Source organism: Bubalus bubalis, chromosome 17 (assembly GCF_019923935.1).
Source record: "Bubalus bubalis isolate 160015118507 breed Murrah chromosome 17, NDDB_SH_1, whole genome shotgun sequence".
Taxonomy (NCBI): domain Eukaryota; kingdom Metazoa; phylum Chordata; class Mammalia; order Artiodactyla; family Bovidae; genus Bubalus; species Bubalus bubalis.
In genome coordinates, this window is record NC_059173.1 from 20863206 (window position 1) to 20888554 (window position 25349).

Sequence of the window (25349 nt, forward strand, 5' to 3'; positions counted from 1 at the left end):
TCCCAGTCAGTTCACAACTCAGCCAGAAAAGTCCCCATTTCCCCTGTCGCTGTCCCTTCCAGGTGGGGCTCCCAGGGGCTGCCCCCCGACGAGCTCTCGGTTCAGAACGGCATCCTCACCACCCGGGCCAGCCGCTTCCCCCTCTGCATCGACCCCCAGCAGCAGGCCCTCAACTGGATAAAGAGAAAAGAGGAGAAGAACAACCTGCGGGTACGGCCGCCCCCTCCCTCCATGTCCTCGCCCTCCTGCTGCACTGGGGCCCGGCTCTGTTCTCCCCAGTATTCCCCAGCCTCCAGGAAGACCAAGCTGAAATGCCACCATCCTGAGGCCCCAGGCAGACTGTCCCCTTCCTGGGCCCTCCACCCCATTGAGTCTTGGAGGGTGGCTTGTGAACCACCTTGAATCTGACCCTATGCTTTGCCCTGGTGGCTCAGACAGTAAAGAATCTGCCTGCAATACAGGAGACCTAGGTTCAATCCCTGGGTTGGGAAATCCCCTGGAGGAGGGCATGGCAACCCACTCCAGTATTCTTACCTGGGAAATCCCATGGACAGAGGAGCCTGGTGGGCTACAGTCCATGGGATCACAAAGAGTCGGACACGACTGAGTTACTAACACTTTTTTTGCCCTGTCTGTTGCCTCCCAGGCTCTGAGCAACCTAAAGGCAAAGTCAGTTCAGTCAGTTCTGTCACTCAGTCATGTCCGACTCTTTGAGACCCATGGACTGCAGCACGCCAGGCTCCCCTGTCTATTACCAGCTCTTGGAGCTTGCTCAAACTTATGTCCATCGAGTCAGTGATGCCATCCAACCATCTCATCCTCTGTCATCCCCTTCTCCTCCAGCCTTCAATCTTTCCCAGCAGCAGGGTCTTTTCCAGTGAGTCAGTTCTTATCAGGGGGCCAAAGTTTTGGAGTTTAAGCTTCAGCACCAGTCCTTCCAATGAATATTCAGGACTGATTTCCTTTAGGATTGACTGGTTTGATCTCCTTGCAGTCCAAGGGACTCTCAAGTCTTCTCCAACACCACGGTTCAAAAGCATCAATTCTTTGGCGCTTAGCTTTCTTTATAGTCCAACTCTCATATCCATACATGACTACTGGAGAAACCATAGCTTTGACTAGACAGACCTTTGTTGGCAAAGTGATGTCTCTGCTTTTTAATATGCTGTCTCAGTTGGTTATAGCTTTTCTTCCAAGGAGCAAACATCTTTTAATTTCATGGCTGCAGTCATCATCTGCAGTGATTTTGGAGCCCCCCAAAATAAAGTCTGTCACTGTTTCCATTGTTTCCCCATCTATTTGCCATGAAGTGATGGGACCGGATGCCATGATCTTAGTTTTCTGAATGTTGAGTTTTAAGCCAACTTTTTCACTCTCCTCTTTCACTTTCTTCAAGAGGCTCTTTAGTTCTTCTTTGCTTTCTGCCATAAGGATGATGTCATCTGAGTATCTGAGGTTATTGATATTTCTCCCGGCAATCTTCATTCCAGTTTGTGCTTCATCCAGCCCAGCATTTCGCATGATGTATTCTGCATATAAGTTAAATAAGCAGGGTGACAGCCTTGATGTACTCCTTTCCCGATGTGAAACCAGTCTGTTGTTCCACGTCCAGGCAAAAGCAGTACTTTATTCATCTTTGCATCCTGCCAAAGCAGAGCAGGGCTGGGAGGCCTTAGCTGCTTGATCACTTTCTTTTTGGAGGGCAGGGGAGGGGCTTGATTGAGATAAAATTTGCCTGCCATACAGTCCCCCCATTGGAAGCATACAGTTCCACGGGTTTTAGTATATTACACACCGAGTTGTGTAACAATCAGCAGGGCCAGCTTCTATCACTTTCCCCCAGAAATACTGTGTCCTTTAACCATCACCACCTCCCAAACCTTCACTTCCCCTCCCGCCCACTCACCCACGCCAGCCTCTGACAACCACTGATGTATTATGCATCTCTATACATTTGTGTATTCTGGACATTTCCAGTGAATGGGATCATACAGCCTGTGGCCTTTTGTGACTGTCTTCTTTCACTTAGTAACATGTTTTTCAAAGTTCATTTTCCCTTCTTAGCAAATCCAACATTTTTAAAAGACTTTGTTCAAGTCCAGGACTCAGCAGAACCCAGGATCTAACAGGGGACTCGATAAATGTTTGAGGGATGCATTTTGTCTCCAAATACGTGTTAAGCAGTAACCATGGTGTTTCCAAACACTTAATCAACACATACTGTAGTGTGTAACGGTACTTCACTCCTTCTCAGGGCTTAATAGTAGTCCATTGCATGGATGGACCACAAGCTGTTTATCTACATATCAGCTGATGGACATTTGTGTTTTTTCTACTCTTTGGCTGTCCTGAATTGTGCTGCTGTGAACATTCATGTGCAAGTTTTTTGTGGGCATGTGTTTTTAATTTTCTTGGGTGAAATCGCTGGGGCTCAATTACTAAAATAATTAACAAATTCATGATTTTTAAAAAATCTTTTCCTTATTTTTTCTGGTCTTGCTTCCTGGTATGTACATGCATTTAGAAGAAGCATCCCAAGGTCAGGGGAACATCTGTCCCTAAACTTCACATATAGCTATTGTGAGATAAGTATCATTAATGCAGGAATATTTTTTGACATCCCTCTTCCCTGAGTCTGCCAGAGAGTTTTGCAATTGCCAGCCCACTCCTAGCCCCCAATCCTACTCCTATTCCCATCCTATCTCTTTTTTTAAAAACAGATATTATAGCTCTTATTTTATTTATTTATTTTTGGCTGCACTGAGTCTTTGTTGCTGCCTGAGGGCTTTCTCTAGATGCAGTGAGCAGGGGCTACTCTGTAGTTGTGGTATGTAGGCTTCTCATTGGAGTGGCTTCTCTTGCTGTGGAGCATGGGCTCTAGGGCTTGTGGGCTTCTGCTGTTGCCGCTTGCAGGCTCTAGAGCAAGGGCTTGGTAGTTGTGGTACATGGACTTAGTTGCCCTGCGTCATGGGGCGTCTTTCCAGGCCAGGGATCAAACCCGTGTCCCCTGCAATGGCAGGTGGATCCTTATGCACTGGATTACCAGGGAAGTCTCCCATCCTATGTCATAAAGAGGGAGGGTTCAACTTATGGGGTGAGAGGCTAAGTACACCAATGTAATAAAATAGGGTAGAGAGGAAGGGAAGAGGAAGCCTCAGGGGCTGGAATAGAGGAAGAGTTTTTACAGATGTTTTGAGGAAAGAGATCAGGAAGCAGTTGCAAGGTTTGGAGGGAAGTGAACAAAAGAGAGAAGATTAACGCAAACATTTTTGTGTTTTGTGGGCTCAGTGTTTGGACTCTTTTCGAGGTTTTCTGAGAGATGTGATGAGATTCTCTCCTGATCACTTTTTTTTTTCCACTTCTTTTATTCTGATTTTTTCATTTATAGAGAATACTGAATTTAAAAAGCCTTATGTAAACCATAAAACCTTTATGCTCATCACTTTTTTAAAAATTATTTTTGACTGTGCTGGGTCTTCACTGCTGCATGGGCTTTTCTCTAGTTGCGGGCAGTGGGGGCTACTCTCTAGCTGTGGTACATGGGCTTCTCATCGCAATGGCTTCTCTTGTTGCACTGCACAAGCTCTAGGGTGTGTGGGCTTCAGGAGCTGTGGCACCGTGGGCTCAGTAGCTGTGGCTCCGGGGATCTAGACTGCAGGCTCAGTAGCTGTGGAGCACGGGCTTAGTTGCTCCATGGCATGTGGGTTATTCCTGGATCAGGGATTGAACCCGTGTCTCCTGCCTTGGCAAGTGGATTATTTACCACTGAGCCACCAGGGAAGCCCAGAAGGTGGATGCTTAATCACTGGACCACTGGGGAAGTCCTCTCCCGATCGCCTTTGGCTGCTGAACTGTGCTTTCGAATAAGGCTGCTCGGAGCCTGACCCTCGTGGATTTCTGGGTTTATACCGGTTCCACACCCTGCTTCTGTCCCTCTTCTGTTTTTCTCTCTGCCTCCCTTCAAGGTGCTCACACATCCACTGCTACCTCCAAGGATTTTTTTTTCCCCTTGAGTTTGGCAAGTCAGCTGATTCTTAGTCTTTGCCTCCCCGCCCTTGCAGGTGGCATCCTTTAATGACCCCGACTTCCTCAAGCAGCTGGAAATGTCCATAAAGTACGGGACCCCCTTCCTGTTCCACGATGTGGATGAGTACATCGACCCTGTGATTGACAATGTCTTAGAAAAAAACATCAAGGTCTCCCAAGGACGGCAGTTTATCATTCTGGGAGACAAGGAAGTGGACTATGATTCGAATTTCAGACTGTATCTGAACACCAAGCTGGCCAACCCCAGATACAGCCCTTCCGTGTTTGGGAAAGCCATGGTGATCAATTATACTGGTAAGAATGTACAGAAGGTCAGTGTCAAATTTAGGTGGAGACACATTCGAGCTGGAGGCTCTCATGGGACTTCATTTCATTGTGAATCATTCTCTGGGTCACACCTTTCATAGTCAGTCCATCATTTCTTGGGCTTCCCCAGTGGCTCAGCAGGTAAAGAACCTGCCTGCAATGCGGGAGACCTGGGTTCGATTCCTGGACTGGGAAGATCCCTTGGAGAAGGAAATGGCAACCCACTCCAGTATTCTTGCCTGGGAAATCCCCTGGACAGAGGAGCCTGGTGGGCTATAGTCCATGGAGTTGCAAAGAGTTGGACATCACTGAGCAACTGAGCATACACACCTAGAAGTTCTTAATGAGGAAGGAATATCTAGAAGGTTCTGGGGCCCTGTAGAAGGCAATGAGTTATGTGTCTTGAGACGTGATAAGTCTGGACCACAGGACTCAGACATTCACACTTGGAGCCAGGTGAGACCCCTCTCTGCTGGTGCAGAAAGCTACTCTCTGTTTGTGTATTTAAATATATGGCTTGGTTTTAGGTTTTCTTCTTCCTCTCAGTTGAATTCTGTTAGGAATCAAACGTCATCTTCCACATTTTCTAGATGGTCACACAGGTTCCTCAATGGGTTAATCAAGTTTATGTAGGCTTTAGGGGATTCCCTGGCAGCCCAGTGGTTAGGACTGGGTGCTTTCACTGCCAAGGGCTTGGGTTCGATCCCTGATTGGGGAACTGAGTACCCGCAAGCCATGAGGTATGGCCAGAAAGAATTGGGTTATGCTTTCAGCAAGGGTCCCCCCAAGTGTAGGAGCCCCGAATTTGATCTTAATGCATCATCTCCCTTGCTGTTCACCTCTCCATGTAACAGCATCTCTGTTTCAATCTGTCCAATATTTTTCACCTGGGGCTTTATAATGTTTTTTAATTAATTTATTTTTTAATTGAAGGATAATTGTGTTGGTTTCTATCAAACATCAACATGAATCAGCCATAGGTGTACATATGTCCTTCCCTCTTGAACCTCCCTGAAGAATGGTTTTGATAGAAGAGTGAGTCCTCATGTTCCTGAGATGCTGGGCCCACCCTCCTGTCATCCCAGGCACTACTGTGTAGGGGAGAACACACAGAGACCAGCTTGTTGGGGGGACAGCAGTAAAGGGCCTCCCTCTGTCCCCCCACAGTCACACTGAAAGGCCTGGAAGACCAGCTGCTGAGCGTGCTGGTAGCCTACGAGAGGCGCGAGCTGGAGGAGCAGAGGGAGCACCTTATCCAGGAGACGAGTGAGAACAAGAACTTGCTGAAGGACTTGGAGGACTCCCTCCTCCGGGAGCTGGCCACCTCCACGGGGAACATGCTGGACAATGTGGAGTTGGTGCAGACCCTGGAGGAGACCAAGTCCAAAGCTACGGAGGTATGAACTGCAATGGAGGGAAAATACTTCCATCCTGGCCCTGGAGTCCCAGGGGTGTTCCCAGGGACCCCTGTGCCTCAGGTCAACCTCTTTCTACCAAGAGTGATAGAAAACCCAGCTCCACTTGTCTTAAGTCCAAAGAGAATTTATCCTCTTAGAAAACAGGAAAGTCCAGAATGGCTTCAGGCAGGGATGGATCCAGGACTCCAAACATCATTAAGACACAGTGTTTCTCCATGTCTGGGCTGGACTTCCTGCTGTGTTGGCTTCCTTCTCTGCCTCCCTGTGGAGCCAAGCTTCCCTCATGGTCACAGGCTGGGTTTGTCCCTTTACTTTCCCCGAAGAGAAGTGTGAGAATCTTCTACATCACATGTTCACCCCAAGTCACTCCCATGGCCTTGGGATGCCACGTGTGGATTAGTGGGACCTGAGTCACATGCTGCTTTCCTAGAGATGGGGTTGAGCCCTACATATGAATGAAAGGAGGAAATCGTGTCTCAAAATCAAACTCAGGGACGGTTATTAGAAGAAGGGGGCACAGGGCCATGGGAGTCAAGCCACAAATCCCTATCTACACCTCGAAAGAGGGTGGGAGCCCTTCCTATGAGCACCTCCTGGGTTTCTTTGCTGCCACCCTCTCCCTCACTCCCGGCTTCTTACTTTTTGCCCCTAGTTCGTAAGTCTTCCTGGTTATGGCCTTAAGTGGCAACACGCAGCTCTTCTTTAGGTATCAGAGAAGCTCAAGCTGGCGGAGAAGACAGCCCTGGACATTGACCGGCTGCGGGATGGCTACCGGCCGGCCGCCCGGAGGGGGGCCATCCTGTTCTTCGTGCTGTCAGAGATGGCGCTGGTCAACTCCATGTACCAGTACTCCCTGATCGCCTTCCTGGAGGTCTTCGGCTTGTCGCTCAAGAAGTCGCTGCCTGACTCCATTCTTATGAAGCGATTGAAGAACATTATGGACACGTTGACCTTCAACATCTATAACTATGGCTGTACAGGTAAGTACCTCTTTGCAATGATTAGGACCAATGTGCCTTGTGTATCTGTGTGTCCAAATGTTTTCTTCTTATAAGAACACCAGTCAGATTGGGTGAGGACCCATCCTAAACACCTCATTTTATTTTTTGAATTCATGTTTATTGGTGTACAGTTGTTATACAATGCTGTGTTAGTTTCAGGTGTACGGCCAAGTGAATCAGTTGCATATATCCACTTTTTATGATTCTGTTTGCACATAGGTCATTACAGAGTATTGAGTAGAGTTCCCTGGGCTAGACAGGAGGTCCTTCAGTTCAGTTCAGTTCAGTCACTCAGTCATGTCCGACTCTTTGCGACCCCATGAATCGCAGCACGCCAGGCCTCCCTGTCCATCACCAACTCCCAGAGTTCACCCAAACCCATGTCCATTGAGTCGGTGATGCCATCCAGCCATCTCATCCTGTGTCATCCCCTTCTCTTCCTGCTCCCAATCCCTCCCAGTATCAGAGTCTTTTCCAATGAGTCAACTCTTCGCATGAGGTGGCCAAAGTATTGGAGTTTCAGCTTTAGCATCAGTTCTTCCAATGAACACCCAGGACTGATCTCCTTTAGAATGGACTGGTTGGATCTCCTTGCAGTCCAAGGGACTCTCAAGAGTCTTCTCCAACACCACAGTTCAAAAGCATCAATTCTTTGGTGCTCGGCTTTCTTCATAGTCCAACTCTCACATCCATACATGACTACTGGAAAAACCATAGCCTTGACTAGACGGACCTTTGTTGGCAAAGTAATGTCTCTGCTTTTGAATATGCTATCTAGGTTGGTCATAACTTTCCTTCCAAGGAGTAAGCATCTTTTAATTTCATGGCTGCAATAGCTATCTATTTTATACATGCCTGTGTGCATGTTAAGTTTCTTCAGTCATGTCCAACTCTTTGCGACCCCATTGACTGTAGCCCTCCAGGCTTCTCTCTCCATGGGGATTCTCCAGGCAAGAATACTGGAATTGGTTGCCATTCCCCCCTCCAGGGGATCTTCCTGACCCAGGGAGCGGACCCACGTCTCTTATGTCTCCTGCATCAGCAGGTGGGTTCTTTGCCATTAGCGCCACCTGAGAAGCCGTTTTATAACTGTATGTGTATGTCCATCCCAATCTCCCAATTTATCCCTCCCCATTTCCTTTCCCCCTTGGTAACCGTAAGTTTGTTTTCTATATCTGTGGCGCTTGTCCTGATTTGTGAATAGGTTCATTGGTACCATTTTTTAGATTCCACATAGAAGTGCTATCGTATGATATTCGTCTATCTCTGTTTAACTTACTTCATTCAGTACGACAATCCCTAAGTCCATCCATGTCACTGAAAATAGTTTATTTTGTTCTTTTTTTTTTTAAATGGCTGAATAACCTAATCACCTCTTAGAAGTCCTGTCTCCAATTCTGAGGTATGGGGGATTAGGGCTTCAACTTATAGATTTTCGGGAGACATAATTCAGCTCATACCAGTTAGGCAGGAAAATTGTTGAGGACTATTGTTCCTATAGGTCTCACTTAAGTAACCAACCCTTCTAACACATATAAGGTAGAATTCAAATCTCAGATTTTGACTTACACTTTTTTTTCCAGGACATATTTTTTCTGGTTAAAAAAAAAAGAACTCTATTGTTTTGCATCTTCCTATTCATAAAGAGTCTGTTGATGGAATGAGCCTACTCTGTAATAGAGACTGGCCATATCTGGCCCACTGTATGCTTTTGTAAATAAAGTTTTATTGGCATACAGCCATGCCCATTTCTATACATATCCGTCCATGGTGGCTTTCACAGTACAGTGGCAGAGTTGAGTAGTTATGACAGAGACTGTTTAGCCTGCAGAGCCAAGATAATTCACTCTCTGACCCTTTATAGAAAGTTGCTAATAGCGTCTTTTCTACTGTAAGAGCTTTTGCTTTGAGTTTTGGGTAATTGACTAGCACTCCATTCAGAAGGTGGCCCTGAACCTCCATCATACTGCCCTTCATCAGCTTGGGGACCCCCCTCCTCTTCCCAAGAGGGTGTGGTTAGTGCTGCCCAGAGACATGACCATTTCTGATACATACAAGTGAGGGTCACTGCCCACTGCACTTTTGAGCATGACTGTCAGTTGAGTTCATGTGTTTTTTGTTTTTTGGCTGTGCTGGGTCTTAAATGTGGTGCTAGGGCTCTTCACTGCGGTGTGCAGACTTCTCCATTTGCAGGGCGTGGACTTCTGTCTAGTTGTGATGGGTGGGCTAGGTTGCCCCATGGCATGCGGGACCCTGGTTTCCTGACTGAGGATTAAACCTGTATCCCCAGCATTGGAAGGCAGACTCCCATCCCCTGGACTACCAGGGAAGTCCCCAAGGTCGGTTTTGCACTCAGATATTCATGGGCACTAAATGCACCTAGCTGTGCAGTTGAGGTGTTTCATCTCATTTCTCTAAAATTTAAGCAAGTCATGCATAAGAAACCTAGTGTTTAAATATATTTATTTTATCCAGACCCATTTGTTGTTTCTCTTCAGGGTTGTTTGAGAGGCACAAGTTACTTTTTTCTTTCAATATGACTATCAAGATAGAACAAGCAGAGGGGAGAGTCCCCCAGGAAGAATTAGATTTCTTCTTGAAAGGTAATGAGCTTGTCTCGTTTCATGCTTTCCAACTCCCTGGACCCACAGTGCACATGCATATGAGTTTGTTCACTAAACAACAACAGTCATTTTCCATCCTTAAAACCTGACTTCCAGTAGCACTGCTTTAGTAAACATCTCAGTTGACAGTTCCAGCCTCAGATATGGTTTGAGTTAATTTAGAGCAACCAGGCTCTGCCTTAAGGCCACCCTGAGACTGGAAGCCACTCAGAGCTTCCTGGCTGGAGTCACAGTCAGTGACGAGGAAGCCAATGCCCCCTTCTCTTTCCAACCCATTTTGAGAAGTGAATTTCCCCCAAAGTGAGAGAAGTCCCAGTATAGAGCTGCTTGCACTTCCTGGTGTGATGTCAGCTGTTTACATCTCTCCTGTTGTCATTAGGAAACATTTCCCTGGAGAAAAGCAAACGAACCAAGCCCTGTGCTTGGTTGTCTGACCAGGGATGGGAAGATATCATGCTTCTGTCAGAGGTATTTCCAGACAACTTTGGGAATCTTCCTGCTGATGTGGAGAAACATCTGACTGTCTGGCAGGAGGTGAGCTCATGTTCCCTTTCTGCTTCTTCCCTTCCTTGCATGTTGGCAATCTCCATGCTTAATCTGTAGCCTAACTCCTTACAAGTGAGAAGATATGTCTCTGAGTGACTCATGCAGAGGGTAGCCAAGGCCCTCCACCTCCCTGATGGAATCCTCCTTTATCTGGTTCAGCTAGTTTTGTGGGAGAACCATCCATCTTTCTGTCCCTATGTTTATCTCTCTGTCCATCCACCCTTTCATCTATCCATCCACCCATCTGTCCATCTGTGTACCCATCCATCCATCCATCCATTTATCTATTAATATCTGTCCATGCATCCATCCATCCGTCTATCTGTCCAGCCATCCATTCATCCAAGACACTTTCTGAGCCTCTGTGGATTGACTGTGTCCATTGATGGGCACTGTGGACTCAACGACTCAACAGTGTTATAATAAGGCTCAGTTCCTTTCTTTCTAAAGTTCACAGTTTTGGAGGATAAAAAAAAAATGACAGAGCTACCTAAAATCGCCTGTAAATTTCATCCCTTTACAGAGGCTTTTGAGACCTTCACCTAAAAAGGGGGCCCTATCTCATTTCTGAGTTGATGCCACCATGCATATTCTTTGCTTTCCCCAGTGGTATGACCTGGATTCCCTGGAGCAGTTTCCATTCCCTCTGGGTTACGATGTCAACATCACCCCTTTCCAGAAGTTGCTTATTTTGCGCTGTTTCCGTGTGGACCGGGTGTATCGGGCCGTGACTGACTACGTGACTATAACAATGGGAGAGAAGTAAGTGAGCTTGTGTCTGCTTGGTCCTTTCTGTGGGGTAGGATACCTAATGTTACCTCCTCCTGGGCTCATGGATGGCAGGCGTGGCCAGCTCCAGAGAGCACAATTTGGTAGCCACTCAGGAACAGCGCCTTTCAAGAGAAATACAATGTGAACCACTTTTGTAAGTAGAAGTCTTCTGGTGGCCGCATTCACAAAGGAACAGGTGAAATTAATTTTAGTACTGGTTATCATAAGCACATAACTATAGTACATTACTATATAGCAATGTTATATATAAATAATAAGTATTAATAGTAAATAATTGTATGGACAGGGGAGCCTGGCGGGCTACAGTCCATGGGATCCCAAAGAGTTGGACATGACTTAGCTACTCAGCAACAACAATTAATAGTAAATAAGTGAATTTAATTATTAAATGATACAAATGGACTTATTTACGAAACAGAAACAGACTCACAGACATAGAAACCGACTTATGGTTACCAAAGGGAAAAGGTGGGGAGGGGGAGAGATAAACTAGGAATCTGAGATTAACATATACACACTATGACATATAAAATAAACAAACAACAAGGACCTACTATATAGCACAGGAAACTATATTCAATATTTTTTAATAACCTAGGTACGAGAAGAATCTGTAAAAGAATATATATAACTGAATCACTTCGCTGTACATCTGAAATGAACACAACATTATAAATCAACTATACTTCATAAAAAATTTATAAAAAAGAAACAGGTGAAAATAGTTTAAATAACAATTATCAGTATATAAAACCTAATACATTAATATATAACAACATATAATATAAATAATATGTCTTTTCAGTTCAGATCAGTCACTCAGAGTCATGTCTGACTGTTTGCAACCCCATGAATGACAGCACGCCAGGCCTCCCTGTCCATCACCAACTCCCGGTGTTTACCCAGACTCATGTCCATCAAGTCGGTGAAGCCATCCAGCCATCTTATCCTCTGTTGTCCCCTTCTCCTCCTGCCCCCAATCCCTCCCAGCATCAGGGTCTTTTCCAATGAGTCAGCTCTTTGCTTCAGGTGGCCAAAGTATTGGAGTTTCAGCTTCAGCATCAGTCCTTCCAAAGAACACCCAGGACTGATCTCCTTTAGGATGGACTGGTTGGATCTCCTTGCAGTCCAAGGGACTCTCAAGAGTCTTCTCCAACACCACAGTTCAAAAGCATCAATTCTTCAGCGCTCAGCTTTCTTCACAGTCCAACTCTCACATCCATTCATGACTACTGGAAAAAAACCATAGCCTTGACTAGATGGACCTTTGTTGGCAAAGTAATATCTCTGCTTTTTAGTATGCTATCTAGGTTGGTCATAACTTTCCTTCCAAGAAGTAAGCGTCTTTCAATTTCATGGCTGCAATCACCATCTGCAGTGATTTTGGAGCCCCCCAAAAATAAAGTCTGACACTGTTTCCACTGTTTCCCCATCTATTTCCCATGAAGTGATGGGACCGGATGCCATGATCTTAGTTTTCTGAATGTTGGGCTTTAAGCCAACTTTTTCACTCTTCTCTTTCACTTTCATCAAGAGGCTTTTTAGTTCCTCTTCACTTTCTGCGTAAGGGTGGTGTCATCTGCATATCTGAGGTTATTGATATTTCTCCTGGCAATCTTGATTCCAGCTTGTGCTTCTACCAGCCCAGCATTTCTCATGATGTACTCTGCATATAAGTTAAATAAGCAGGGTGACAATATACAGCCTTGATGTACTCCTTTTCCTATTTGGAACCACTCTGTTGTTCCATGTCCAGTTCTAACTGTTGCATCCTGACCTGCATACAGATTTCTCAAGAGGCAGGTCAGGTGGTCTGGTATTCCTATCTCTCAGAATTTTCCACAGTTTATTGTGATCCACACTGTCAAAGGCTTTGGCATAGTCAATAAAGCAGAAATAAATGTTTTTCTGGAACTCTCTTGCTTTTTTGGTGATCCAGCAGATGTTGGCAATTTGATCTCTGGTTCCTCTGCCTTTTCTAAATCCAGCTTGAACATCTGGAAGTTCACGGTTCACGTATTGCTGAAGCCTGGCTTGGAGAATTTTGAGCATTACTTTACTAGCGCGTGAGATGAGTGCAATTGTGCGGTAGTTTGAGCATTCTTTGGCATTGCCTTTCTTTGGGATTGGGATGAAAACTGTGACTACAGCTGAGGTTTCCAAATTTGCTGGCATATTGAGTGCAGCACTTTCACAGCATCATCTTTCAGGATTTGAAATAGCTCAACTGGAATTCCATCACCTCCACTAGCTTTGTTCATAGTGATGCTTTCTAAGGCCCACTTGACTTCACATTCCAGATGTCTGGCTCTAGGTGAGTGATCACAGCATCGTGATTATCTGGGCCGTGAAGATCTTTTTTGTACAGTTTTCTGTGTATTCTTGCCACCTCTTCTTAATATCTTCTGCTTCTGTTAGGGCCATGCCATTTCTGTCCTTTATCGAGCCCATCTTTGCATGAAATGTTCCCTTGGTATCTCTAATTTTCTTGAAGAGATCTCTAGTCTTTCCCATTCTGTTGTTTTCCTCTATTTCTTTGCATTGATCACTGAGGAAGGCTTTCTTATCTCTCCTTGCTATTCTTTGGAACTCTGTGTTCAAATGGGAATATCTTTCCTTTTCTCCTTTGCTTTTCACTTCTCTTCTTTTCACAGCTATTTGGAAGGCCTCCTCAGACAGCCATTTTGCCTTTTTGCATTTCTTTCCCATGGGGATGGTCTTGATCCCTGTCTCCTGTACAATGTCACAAACCTCCCGTAATTGTATTTAACTCAAATATTAAAATCTTAACATGTTGTTAGTGGAGATATTTTGATTTTTTTTGGTATCAAGGCTTTAAACTCATACAGCACAATACATGACATCTCACTTTGAACTAGCCACAGTTCAAGGCCTCAATAGCCACACATGCCTGATGGTTACCATATTGGAAGCTCTGGAATCAAGCGCAAAGATGGATGGGTAACTTAGGGTATGTGTGTACTCAGTCACTTCAGTTATGTCTGATTCTTTGTGACCCTATGGACTGTAGCCCACCAGGCTCCTCTGTCCATGGGATTTCCCAGGCAAGAATACTGGAGTGGGTTGCCATGCCTTCCTCCAAGGGATCTTCCTGACCCAGGGATTGAACCCGAGTCTCTTAAATCTCCTGCATTGTCAGGAGGGTTCTTTACCACTGGTGCCACCTGGGAAAGCTGTGACAAACTCAAATATGCCTCCATGGCTGGCAGGTGATGGAAATGAGTGAACGAGACTGCACAGGGATGGGGGCAAACTGGAGCGGTCAAGTCCTGGCCAGTAGCCGCTTAACCTCTGCTGACTGATGCCAGGTGGTGGTGGGGACCCAGATCTCTGACTCTTCAAAGCAAACTAGAAATTTGGATTTCTACACAAATCTCCCAATCTTTATGTGCTGGCAACTAATTTTTTAAAAATCTTGATATATTGGCCATTAAGGACATGCCTGTGAAGCTGCTAGTGTGGGACTTCTGGGTTCAGTGCCCTGGGCACATCCACCTGGAAGGCTGGCCTGTCACGAGGCACCCAGCTCAGAGCAGGTCTCCTGAACCCAGCCTGGATATATCGGGCTATGCAGAGAGGTCCCTGTGATCCAGGAGCTGATCATCCAGTGAGTGAGATGTGTGTGAACACTGGATACCTAATAAGGAAGGCTGAGCAAAGAACGACACCAGAGGAGTAGTCAGAGGTTCTGGATGCCGGCAGGCAGAGTGCTGGCCACATTGGCCGGTCCCTGCCCAGAGCTATCCTCCCAGGAGCATTTTCCAGTCGTGTTTCTTTCCCTAGGTATGTGCAGCCCCCGATGATCAGCTTTGAAGCCATCTTTGAGCAGAGCACCCCCAACTCGCCCATCGTGTTCATCCTGAGCCCCGGCTCGGACCCTGCCAGTGACCTTATGAAACTAGCCGAGCGCAGTGGTTTTGGAGGGAACCGCCTCAAATTCCTTGCCATGGGTCAAGGTCAAGAAAAGGTAGATTGTTGTTGGAAGCAACAAGCCCTAAATGTGCTTGAGGTGCCTGGAATGAATTCACGAATGCCTGGCTTTAAGCCAGGAGTGCCACCCACACACCAGCACCACGCCTTTCCGGTCTAAGGAGCAGGAATCAAATGTCACAGCGATGATGACAATGTGAACAGTAGTTAGTTCTAGAGCTGACCATCTGTGATCGCCCGGGCTTGCACCCGTATGCTGCAAACAGTATGTTCTGCTATTTCCAAAGCACTTTCTTTTAAAAAATAATTAATTAATTAGGCTGTGCTGGGTCTTAGTTGCGGCATGCAGGATCTTTAGTTGTGGTATGTGGGATCTAGTTCCCTGACCAGGGCTCAGATCTGGACCTCCTATATTGGGAGATTGGAGTCTTAGCCACTGGACCACCAGGAAGTCCCTCCAAATCTGGTCATCATCGCATCTGGTGATCATCTCCCTTGGCCCTTGCAGCAGCCCTGTTTTGGATCATGCTGTCACTGGTGGCTGCCAGTGGCCAGGCCACCCTGTCAGGGGGCAGGTGCCACTGTGTCTGAGGTTGGAGCTCTGGGTGCCAAGGGAGGCCAGTGAGTGCAGCCCAGTGAACCCAGGTGACCCTGGAGGAATGCTCAAGGGTTGTATCTTCAGAGGCTCCCTCTGCAGCTCTGGGACCACCGGCTCCTTTGTGTCTTCTGCTGCAGTGGCCAGCAGGTTATGGGGGCTTGGGGAGGGTCTGGGAGAGCACAGGGTGGTGCAGCCTTGGGACGCCAACACTTCCCTTCTGTCTCTGTCAGAGCAGGTGGCCCTGCAGCTGCTGGAGACGGCAGTGGCTCGTGGGCAGTGGCTGATGCTGCAGAATTGCCATCTCTTGGTCAAGTGGCTGAAGGATCTGGAGAAGTCCCTGGAGAGGATCACCAAGCCCCACCCTGACTTCCGCCTGTGGCTCACCACAGACCCCACCAAGGGCTTCCCCATTGGGATCCTGCAGAAGTCCTTGAAGGTCTGCCTGTAGGATAAACAGACGCACCCATGGCTCAGTTCCTCAGTTCGCCTCCCAGTTTTGCTACCTGTGTGTGTGTGTGTGTGTGTGTGTGTGTGTGTGTGTGTGTGATGTGTGTAGGATAGAGCTGGGACCCCTTGCACCCTTCTTCCCCAATTCCATCTCTCTCTTCAGAGATGAGCACTGTCCAGAATAAGGTGATGATCACTGGGTGACAGTGATGATTCCCAGGCCTGTCTTTATCCCTTCTGCATGTACCCAAAGCATGTGTGGGTTAGTTTTCACAGACTTCACATTTATTAAACCTCCTATTTTCTCTCTCATGATTGGCCCGCCCACAGCCCACAGAACCTGAGTGCTTGTTTCAAGGGGTTTACAGGCCCTGTTTAACTTAGTCTCCGGGGACATTCTGGGGAAAGGTTTTGTCATCTCTCTCTGCCTCTGGGACAGGTAGAGGGAAAATGTACCTCCTTCTGTTTTACATTTGAGGATCCCATGAATCAGAAAGAGGCTTAAAGAGCCTTCCTAGGATCATTTGATGAGTTAGGGCAGAGCTGGAACAACATCTAGGTTGGGGTGTGTGTGTGTGTGTGTGTGTGTGTGGCTGGGCTGGGTCTTCGCTGTCGTGCATGGGCTTCTCTTGTGGAGTGCGTGCTCAGTCGCTTCAGTCATGTCTGACTCTTTGCAACCCTATGGACTGTAGCCCGTCAGGCTCCTCTGTCCATGGGATTCTCCAGGCAAGAATACTGGAGTGGGTTACCATTTCCTCATGGGGTTAATTGACGCGTGGCATGTAGGATCTTAGTTCCCAGACCAGGGATCAAACCCTTGTCCCCTGAATTGGAAGGTGGATTCTTAACCACTGGGCACCAGGAAAGTCCCCAATATCTAGGTTTTTTTTTTTTTTTAACTAATTCGCCTGGGTCCTTGACTTTCACTGTTAGGGAAACAGGGAAGATGCCCCGTTAGGATGGAGAGAAGGCCATTCTTCAGAGCCCGGCTCCTGGGTCTGGGGTCCCTGTCCCCATCTGTCTGCCCTCCTGACAGGTTGTCACTGAGCCACCCAACGGGCTGAAACTCAACATGAGAGCCACGTACTTTAAGATCTCTCCTGAAATGCTGGACCAGTGCCCACACCCTGCTTTCAAGTCCCTGGTCTACGTGCTGGCATTCTTCCATGCAGTGGTGCAGGAGAGGAGAAAGTTCGGGAAGATCGGCTGGAATGTGTACTATGACTTCAACGAGTCTGACTTCCAGGTGAAGATGCGGCTGCTGCCTCCACCCGGGGACACTCCTATCTCAGTGGTTCCTGCCTGCGTTTTCAGAAAACAGTCAGAGCCTGGCTGGCTGTGGGTTTGTGGATACCCAGGCCTGTTCCTCCTCTTTTAAGGTATGCATGGAAATTCTGAACACATACTTGACAAAAGCCTTCCAGCAGCATGACCCTCGGATCCCATGGGGTAGCCTCAAGTACCTCATCGGAGAGGTAGGAGCATCCTGGGGACCCTCTGCACCTCTCCACTCCCCCCACCCCCACTGGGGCGGGCTGGGCTATGGCCTGGCACCCCTGGTCCATGGCCTCTGAGCCCTCTGGGACTCCCTTCTTTGAAAAAAAAAAAGATATTTATTTTTGGCTGTGCTGAGTCTTGTTGCTGCTCGGGCTTTCTCTAGTTGCGGAGAGTGGGGGTACTTTTCAGTGCAGTGCATGGGCTTCTCATTGAGGTGGCTTCTCCTGCTGTGGAGCACAGGCTCTAGGTACACGGTTTTCAGTAGTTACGGCTCCTGGGCTCTAGAGCACAAGCTCAATAGTTGTGGCACACGGGACGCAGTTGTTCCATAGCATGTGGGATCTTCCCAGACCAGGGATTGAACCTGTGTCTCCCGCTTTGGCAGGCAGATCCTTTATCACTGAGCCACCCGGGAAAGCCCTGGGACTCTCCTCTTGCTCCTGCTGCCCATCAGTCAAAGGCCCCTGCGTCCCTATGGAATACCTCCATTCATCACTCCATTATTCCTCATTCTAAGTGAGCAGGCTTCACCTGGGGGCCCTGGACTTATTGTCCTGGGGACTCATGTTCCCCACCCAGGATGCTTCAGGCACATCACTGGAGCCCAGCTCCTGTTCAGCTGGCCTGGAGGTCTACTCTGGAGGCCATGACATTATACAGCGTTTGTGGGAAAGCTTCCCCGGTAGCCTGCACGTGGCTCAAACAGAGACATCACCATTCCAGATACAAAAGGGGCTGCTGGCTTCCTGCGTTGTTTTGTTGCTTATTTGCTGTGTTTTGGGGAGTTTGGCCAATTGTACACAAGAACTGCTGTCACCCTGGGCTCTGCGAGTCTGCACACTAGCCCCCTGGTATATAGCGGCTCAAAGGCACTGTGGGCGAGTATGGTTGGAGCTGCATGGTGGCCAGACAGCAGGAGTCTCACTGAGGGTGCATCTGGGCTTGACCCTGGGCTATCTGCTGGGACCTTAGGGTTCACCCTGGAGGTCTGGGTTCCCACCGACTCTCTCTCTTTTTACCGTCAGGTTATGTACGGAGGACGGGCCATCGACAGCTTCGACCGGCGTATCCTGACCATCTACATGGACGAGTACCTGGGAGACTTCCTCTTCGATACTTTCCAGCCATTCCACTTCTTCCGGAACAAGGAAGTGGACTACAAAATCCCCCCAGGGGATGTCAAGGAAAACTTTGTTGGTGAGATTTCTCAGTCATTAGAAAGTATGCTAAATATTTTATCCTAAGGGAGCCCGTGCATTTCAGCTGTTCTGATTTCTGCGGTTGGCTTGATGGTTCTTCTGACCCCTCCGCTGTTGGGGTTCCTTGTCAGGTCGGGGGTGGTTTCTTATGCTTTTTAGAGGGAACGCAGCAGGCTCTTCCTAGCCTAAGACCTGATGGAGTTAGTTCAGACTTCCTATCCTGGAATGATGGTACATATATCAGATTCTCCACTGAAGGGCAGAGTGGCCCCTGGGAAACTCACAGAGCCATTTTCTTTTCTTTTTAATTTTTTTAAAATTTAATTTTATATTTGAAAACAAAGCAGTTTATTATACTCAAATACATACATATTTGTATATATCCCCTAGATATATACTGATAAGGGAAGGAGATCAAAGATATACATACGTGTGTGTTAGTTGCTCAGTACTGTCCATTCTTTGCGACCCCATGGACTGTAGCCTGCCAGGCTCCTCTGTCCATGGAATTCTCCAGGCAAGAATACTGGAGGGGGTTGCCATTTCCTTTTCCAGGGGATTTTCCCGACTCAGGGATTGAACCTGGGTCTCCTGAACTGCGGGCAGATTCTTTACCATCTGAGCCACCAGGAAAGCTTAGAGTTTATATAAACTTTTGAAGAATACATCTGAATAACCCAGTTTATTATAATTCATATATTTATTGTTAGAATATATCTAATGATCCTAAATGTTCTTTTTAATATAGTTTTTTTTTTTGTTTAAGAAATTTTATTCATCTATTTGGCTGCATCAGGTCTTAGTCACGGAATGTGGGATCTTCATTGTTTCATGCAAGATCTTTTGTTGGGGTGCATGGGCTCAGTAGTTGAGGCTCATGGGCTTAGTTGCTCCATAGCATAGGGGATGTGAGTTCCCTGACCAGGGATTGAACCTGCATCCCCTGCATTGGAAGGCAGATTCTTAACCACTGGATCACCAGGGAAGTCCCCTCACTGGGCCATTTTCATAAAAGCTGTGCATAGAAGGAGTTCCCTGGTCATCCAGTGGTGAGGACTCTGGGCTTTCACTGCTGTGGGCCTGGGTGTGATCCTTGATTGGAGAATTAGGATCCTGCAAGGCATGGCAAAAAAAAAAATAGATGCACCCAGAGCTGGCTTGGATGTAGTAGTGTTGAATTCTTATTTTAAAAGCATGTACCCCTTTAAGAAGTGGAAAGTAATATAACGTGTCTGGGGAGGTTAAGGCTGTGGGTCTTCAGAAATTGGGGGCTGGGGGGTTGACACGGCGGTGTAACCGCTGCCTGTTCTCTCCATTTATAGAAGCCATTGAGGCCCTTCCGCTGGCCAACACGCCTGAAGTGTTTGGTCTTCACCCCAATGCTGAGATTGGATATTACACTCAGGCGGCTCGAGACATGTGGGCTCACCTGCTGGAGCTGCAGCCCCAGACGGGTAAAGTCCCCTGCAGACAACTGTGCTCCTGGGGGACCAAGGGCGTTGGTCCAAAGTGTGCTGCTTTGGTTTCTGGTAGTTTCCACATTGCTGGTGCCTTTCATCGAAGGCGCTGGATACCCTGGTCCCATGCTCAGGTGACTTGCTGTCTCTAACAACGTGTCCTGGTTTCAGGGGAATCCAGCGCTGGCATCAGCAGAGATGATTACATCGGCCAGGTGGCCAAGGACATAGAAAACAAGATGCCCCAAATCTTTGACTTGGACCTGGTCAGGAAGCACCTTGGGCAGAGCATCTCCCCCACCTCGGTGGTCCTCCTGCAGGAGCTGGAACGCTTCAACAAGCTTGTCATACGGATGACCAGGTCCCTGGCTGAACTTCAGAGGGTAAGCCGCAGTACTCAAGTGCAGATTCCTGCCCAGGTGGAGTTCCTGGTCTTCCCTTAGTCTTGCCTGATTGCTCTTGATTCTGTCAACAGGCCTTGGCCGGAGAAGTTGGGATGAGCAGTGAATTAGATGATGTAGCCAGGTCTCTCTTTCTCGGGCAAATCCCCAACATCTGGAGAAAGCTTGCCCCTGACACCTTAAAGTCCCTTGGAAACTGGATGCTCTACTTCCTGCGGAGGTTCAACCAGTACACGACATGGGTGAGTGAGGGCAGCGATCTGCTTGCTGGTTCAAGGCTTGGCCGGGACTCCCTCAAACCACCTCCCGACTTCTCCCTTCCCTGGTAGTACCTCTGTCCGGAGCTGATTAGGTGCTCTGGAAATGGTCCGTGACTCTGCAGGCATATCTGTATTTTTTTTTTCCCATTTCTTTCTTTCTTTTAAAGACTTGAAGCATACTATGCATGACTTATTCACCTAAGAGTCTGTCTTGGCAATTGTTCCATCTAAGTATTACACTGAGATCTCTCTAGGCAATTCCAGCTCACATCCAGCTGTATCCTTTCCCCAATGGACATTTAGTTGGTTACCATTGGAGTTTTTTTTAAGTCAACTTTAAAAATTTGGCTGCACTGGGTCTTAGTTGCAGCATGTGGGCTCTCTAGTTCCCTGACCAGCAATGGAACCTGGGCCCCTTGTGTTGGGAGTGTAGTCTTAGCCTCTGGGCCACCAGGGAAGTCCCTGTCTTTTTTTGTCTGCTTGTTTTTGGTTTAGCTAGTACAAACAACAGTCTGTTGCACGTGACTTTGGAGACTCATATGAGTATATTCCTTGTGTACAATGGAAGGATTGGATCCGGGTGTGTGCGTTTTGAATTCTGACAGCTCTTGTCAGTTTCCTAGAGAACTTGACACCAAGTGTACAAGAATGATCATTTCCTTGCCTCTCTGCCACATGGTGTGTTCTCAATATTTTGGACCTTTTTCTTCTTCATACGTAAAAAATAATATCCAAGATTTTGGATGTGTATTCCTTTAATTATGGTGAGACCGAATGTCTTTGACTTGTTTACAGACCTTGCGTGTTTTTCTGTGACTTGACTTTTTGTATTTGGATTTCATTCTTACCAAGTTTTCCACCTTTTAAAATTGATTTTTAAGAGCTCTTTGACTTCCCTGGTGGGTCAGATAGTAAAGCGTCTGCCTACAATGCAGGAGACCCGGGTTCAGTCCTTGGGTCGGGAAGATCTCCTGGAGAAGGAAATGGCAACCTACTCCAGTATCTTGCCTGGAAAATCCCATGGATGGAGGAGTCTGATAGGCTACAGTCCATGGGGTCGCAAAGAGTCAGACACAACTGAGCGACTTCACTTTCCTTTCCCTTTTTGTACATCAAGGGGATTTACCCTTTTTCTCTGCTGGAGTTGCAGATACCTCCCCAGCTTGCCTCAAGCTTGTTGATTTTGTGTATTTTTTTCCATAGGAGAGTTTTACATTTTAATGTAGTCAAATAGACCAGTCTTTTCTTTCATGGCTTCTGAGTTTTGTATTCCCTACTCCATGATTCTGAAGCAGAATCATGCTCGCGGGAGATCTCATTTGGTACTTTTGTGGTTTATTTATTTATTCATTTTTGTTTTGTTTTTGGCTGTGCCACGGCATATAGGATCCTAGTTCCCTGATCAGGGATTGAACCCTCGACCCCTGCAGTAAGAACGCAGAGTCTCAGTGTGGTTTATTGTTTATATTTAAGTCTTTGCTCCACCTGGAGTTTGGCCATCCAGCTTATTCTTCCCAATGGGCCAACAGCTACCCCAACACCATCTTTCTCCCTCTAAGGTGAACTGCCTCTTTTGTCAGCCATGACCCTGGCATTTGATGGCAACCCCAGGCTCCCACCTGACCGCCTCCCTTTCCAGGTCACCGAGAGCGAGCCCAGTGTGATGTGGCTCTCTGGGCTGCACATCCCAGAATCCTACCTCACGGCCCTGGTGCAGGCCACCTGCCGGAGGAACGGCTGGCCACTGGACCGCTCCACTCTGTTCACCCAAGTGACCAAGTTCCAGGATGCAGATGAAGTGAATGAGCGGGCAGGACAAGGTATGGCCAGCTCCCTGTAGACTCACAGACTCTCCTGTAAGGTCTCCCTTCTGGAGCTGAAGGCATGAGCACAGTGTGGGCCCGGATGGGCCAGGAAGTGTTTGAAGGTCAGACTGCTGCAAACACTGGCTGTGTATGTGCACTGTCCGCGTGGGTCCTGCCATCTCTGAGGGTGTGTCTGGATGCTTCTTGTCCAGTTTTTCCTTTGAGATGCGGGCTGATGTCAGGGGAGAGCTGAGCCACACTCGCCCTGCTCGTCTATGGTAAATGGGCTCCTAGGGTTAGAGTGTGAGCTTTCAAAGAACTGGATCGCCAGGTGGCTTCCCAGAACCATGAGAACCCAGGGGCATGGAAGCCAGGGAGTGGGATAGGCGAGGTGCGGACCATTTAATTGTGCTGTAACTTCAAGTCCCTTAGACACTGGCTACAGTCTGCAAACTACAGCTGGAGACTGCTATTTCTTGGGGGAGTCATGTCTTAGAACAGTGGTCCCCAACCTCTGGGATCTATTTCTGATGATCTGAGGCAGAGCTGATGTAGAAATAAAGTGCACAAGACATGCAATGCGCTTGAATCATCCTGAAACCATCGCCCCAAACATTGCCCCTGACTCCCAGTCCGTGGAAAAATTGTCTTCCACGGAACTGGTCCCTAGTGCCGAAAAGGTTGGGGACTGCTGTCTTGGAGTGAAGTGCAAGCACAAAAGCCCTCTTGATCTATTGATAGCTTGGGGAGCAGGGATATACAGTGAACATTCAGGAATGCTCCATCCCCATTGTAGAAGCCCCAGAAAGGTCTCAAAGGGACTGGCGGTGCTGGGGCCTCCATCCTCTCTGGGCCAAGTGGCCGTCCTATTCTCCGCTCCTGGGCAAGTATGCACTGTCCTCCCTGAGACCGCTTCCTCTGCGAGGCTTCAGCTCCCTGCTTTCCTGTCACTTCGGCTCTGGGGGGACTCGGAATTGCTGTGGTGCCAGCTGACTCTGGGGGCCCCAGGCCGCTAAGTCTGGGGTGCCAAATCGCTGGGGAGAGACGCCCACCCCTCCTCCATGGCACGGTGGCCATAGGGAGGGTCATGGGGTCTCCGGGGCATCGGATCTGGGCTGTTCCTCTACAAAGGGAAAGTGGGCCAGGTAGAAGTGGTGGCCATGTCTTTTGGGAACAGGCATGGGCTGTGTCTGGGGAAGGAGACTCGGTTAGTTACCTTTTTGTTTATTGATATGCACATCCCCTAAGAGCCATACAGCAGAATTATACGTCCCCCTGCCTGAGTCCAGGGTTTCCCGCATGGCTCAGTGGTAAAGAATCCACCTGCCAATGCAGGAGATGCAAGTTCTATCCCTGGGTTGGAGGAGGAAATGGCAACCCACTCCAGTATTCTTGCCTGGGAAATCCCATGGACAGAGGAGCCTGAGGGGTTGCAAAAGAGGCAGACACGACTGAGGGACTAAGCAACAATGCCTAAGCCTGGCTGTCTTCCTTGTGCCTCTAGGATGCTTTGTCTCAGGACTGTATCTAGAAGGCGCTGACTGGGACATAGAAAAAGGATGTCTTATCAAGAGCAAACCCAAGGTGCTGGTGGTTGACCTGCCCATCCTGAAGATCATCCCCATTGAAGCCCATCGCCTCAAGCTGCAGGTGAAATGCTGATGCCCACCCCAGTTCTCCTCTTCTGGTCTCCTCTGACTAGAGTTAGACACCAGGCAGTTTCCAGCAGTCTTGCCTTTCAGCACAGGAGCCCTTCACCTTTCAGGGCTGGGGGAAGCCCTTGAGCCTGTCCTCAGGAAATGCACTTGTGCGCATGAGTGTGTGCAGAGTCTTCCTCAGGGGGCCACGGGTTAAAGCTCGGATGCGGTGCTCCAGGCCTGCTTCAGGAGTGACTTCTCCCTTCTTGTGAAATTCTGTGGGCACTGCTTGGATCTGAATGGAGTTAAATTCGCTGTGGACGGCAGGTGCCTCCTGCCCTGCCACCTACCCGCTTTTCATGGGTGTTTGCAGAGCCTGGGCGTGCCTCATGGGCTTGGTGGGGAGCCTTCTGGTTCCTGAGCTCTTCGATGAGCCTTCGCCCTCCCACCCACCCTCTGGGACTAGCACTCCCTTCTGCAGGCTCAGCTGGTCAAGAATCCTCCTGCAATATGGGACACCTGGGTTTGATCCCTGGGTTGAGACAATCCCCTGGAGAAGGGAATGGCTACCCACTCCAGTATTCTGGCCTGGAAAATTCTATGGACTGTATAGTCCACGTATATAGTCCATGGGGTTGTAAAGAGTCAGACACGACTGCGCAGCTTTCAATTTCACTTTCGATTCTGCCCTCACACCCTTTTTCCTGTGCAGAACACCTTCCGGACGCCTGTCTACACCACCTCCACCAGAAGGAATGCCATGGGGGTCGGCTTGGTTTTTGAAGCCGATCTCTTTACCACGAAGCACATTTCTCACTGGGTCCTGCAAGGGGTGTGCCTCACCCTGAATTCTGATTAACCCTCTGGCTGAAGAAATAGCAATGGATTCTAAGTCTGTGGTCAGCGGTGGATATGCTGGAGTTAGAGAAAGACTAGATCGTCTGCTGTCACTTCTTGGGACTGCTGGAGGAAGGAGGGGGATTGACACTGCTTTTTCCTTTCATTTGAAATCCATTTTCATCTTTTTCCATATAAGTTAACCTGAATGTTTTTTTTCAAAAATATTTTTTTAAGGATTCTATGTATTCAAAAAGTAAAATAAAAAAGAACCTTTTAAGATGTGTCAAATTTTCTTTCCCTTTTCAGACAGAAATCTCTTTCCCTTCTCAACAAAATTGGCTGGCATGTCAATGGCACAAGTGAGAATTCTAATGTAAATTTGTCAAAGGTGGTTTTTTTTTTTTTTTTTTTTGGTTTTTAGTATTTTCTTAAGTCATTTATTTGGCTGTGCCAGGTCTTAGTTGCAGTATGCAGGATCTTTAGTTTCAGTATGTGGGGTTTAGTTCCCTGACCTGGGATTGAA

The 25349-nt window shown here is 47.7% G+C and overlaps 1 protein-coding gene across 1 annotated transcript in view; it reads left to right on the forward strand.

Moving 5' to 3' along the window:
- DNAH10 (dynein axonemal heavy chain 10) overlaps positions 1-25044 on the forward strand; it is a 161409-nt gene extending 136365 nt beyond the window's left edge. Inside the window, exons 62-79 of the mRNA XM_006056319.4 lie at positions 63-210; positions 4062-4341; positions 5521-5750; positions 6478-6751; positions 9271-9375; positions 9776-9930; positions 10550-10704; positions 14539-14722; positions 15519-15719; positions 16767-16976; positions 17110-17205; positions 18253-18424; positions 19749-19880; positions 20055-20266; positions 20359-20526; positions 22184-22364; positions 23854-23999; positions 24699-25044. Of these exons, the coding sequence (XP_006056381.4) occupies positions 63-210; positions 4062-4341; positions 5521-5750; positions 6478-6751; positions 9271-9375; positions 9776-9930; positions 10550-10704; positions 14539-14722; positions 15519-15719; positions 16767-16976; positions 17110-17205; positions 18253-18424; positions 19749-19880; positions 20055-20266; positions 20359-20526; positions 22184-22364; positions 23854-23999; positions 24699-24845 (3196 nt within the window). The 3' untranslated portion in view covers positions 24846-25044. The remainder of the gene's footprint in view (positions 1-62; positions 211-4061; positions 4342-5520; positions 5751-6477; positions 6752-9270; positions 9376-9775; positions 9931-10549; positions 10705-14538; positions 14723-15518; positions 15720-16766; positions 16977-17109; positions 17206-18252; positions 18425-19748; positions 19881-20054; positions 20267-20358; positions 20527-22183; positions 22365-23853; positions 24000-24698) is intronic.
- The last annotated feature ends 305 nt before the right edge of the window (positions 25045-25349 follow it).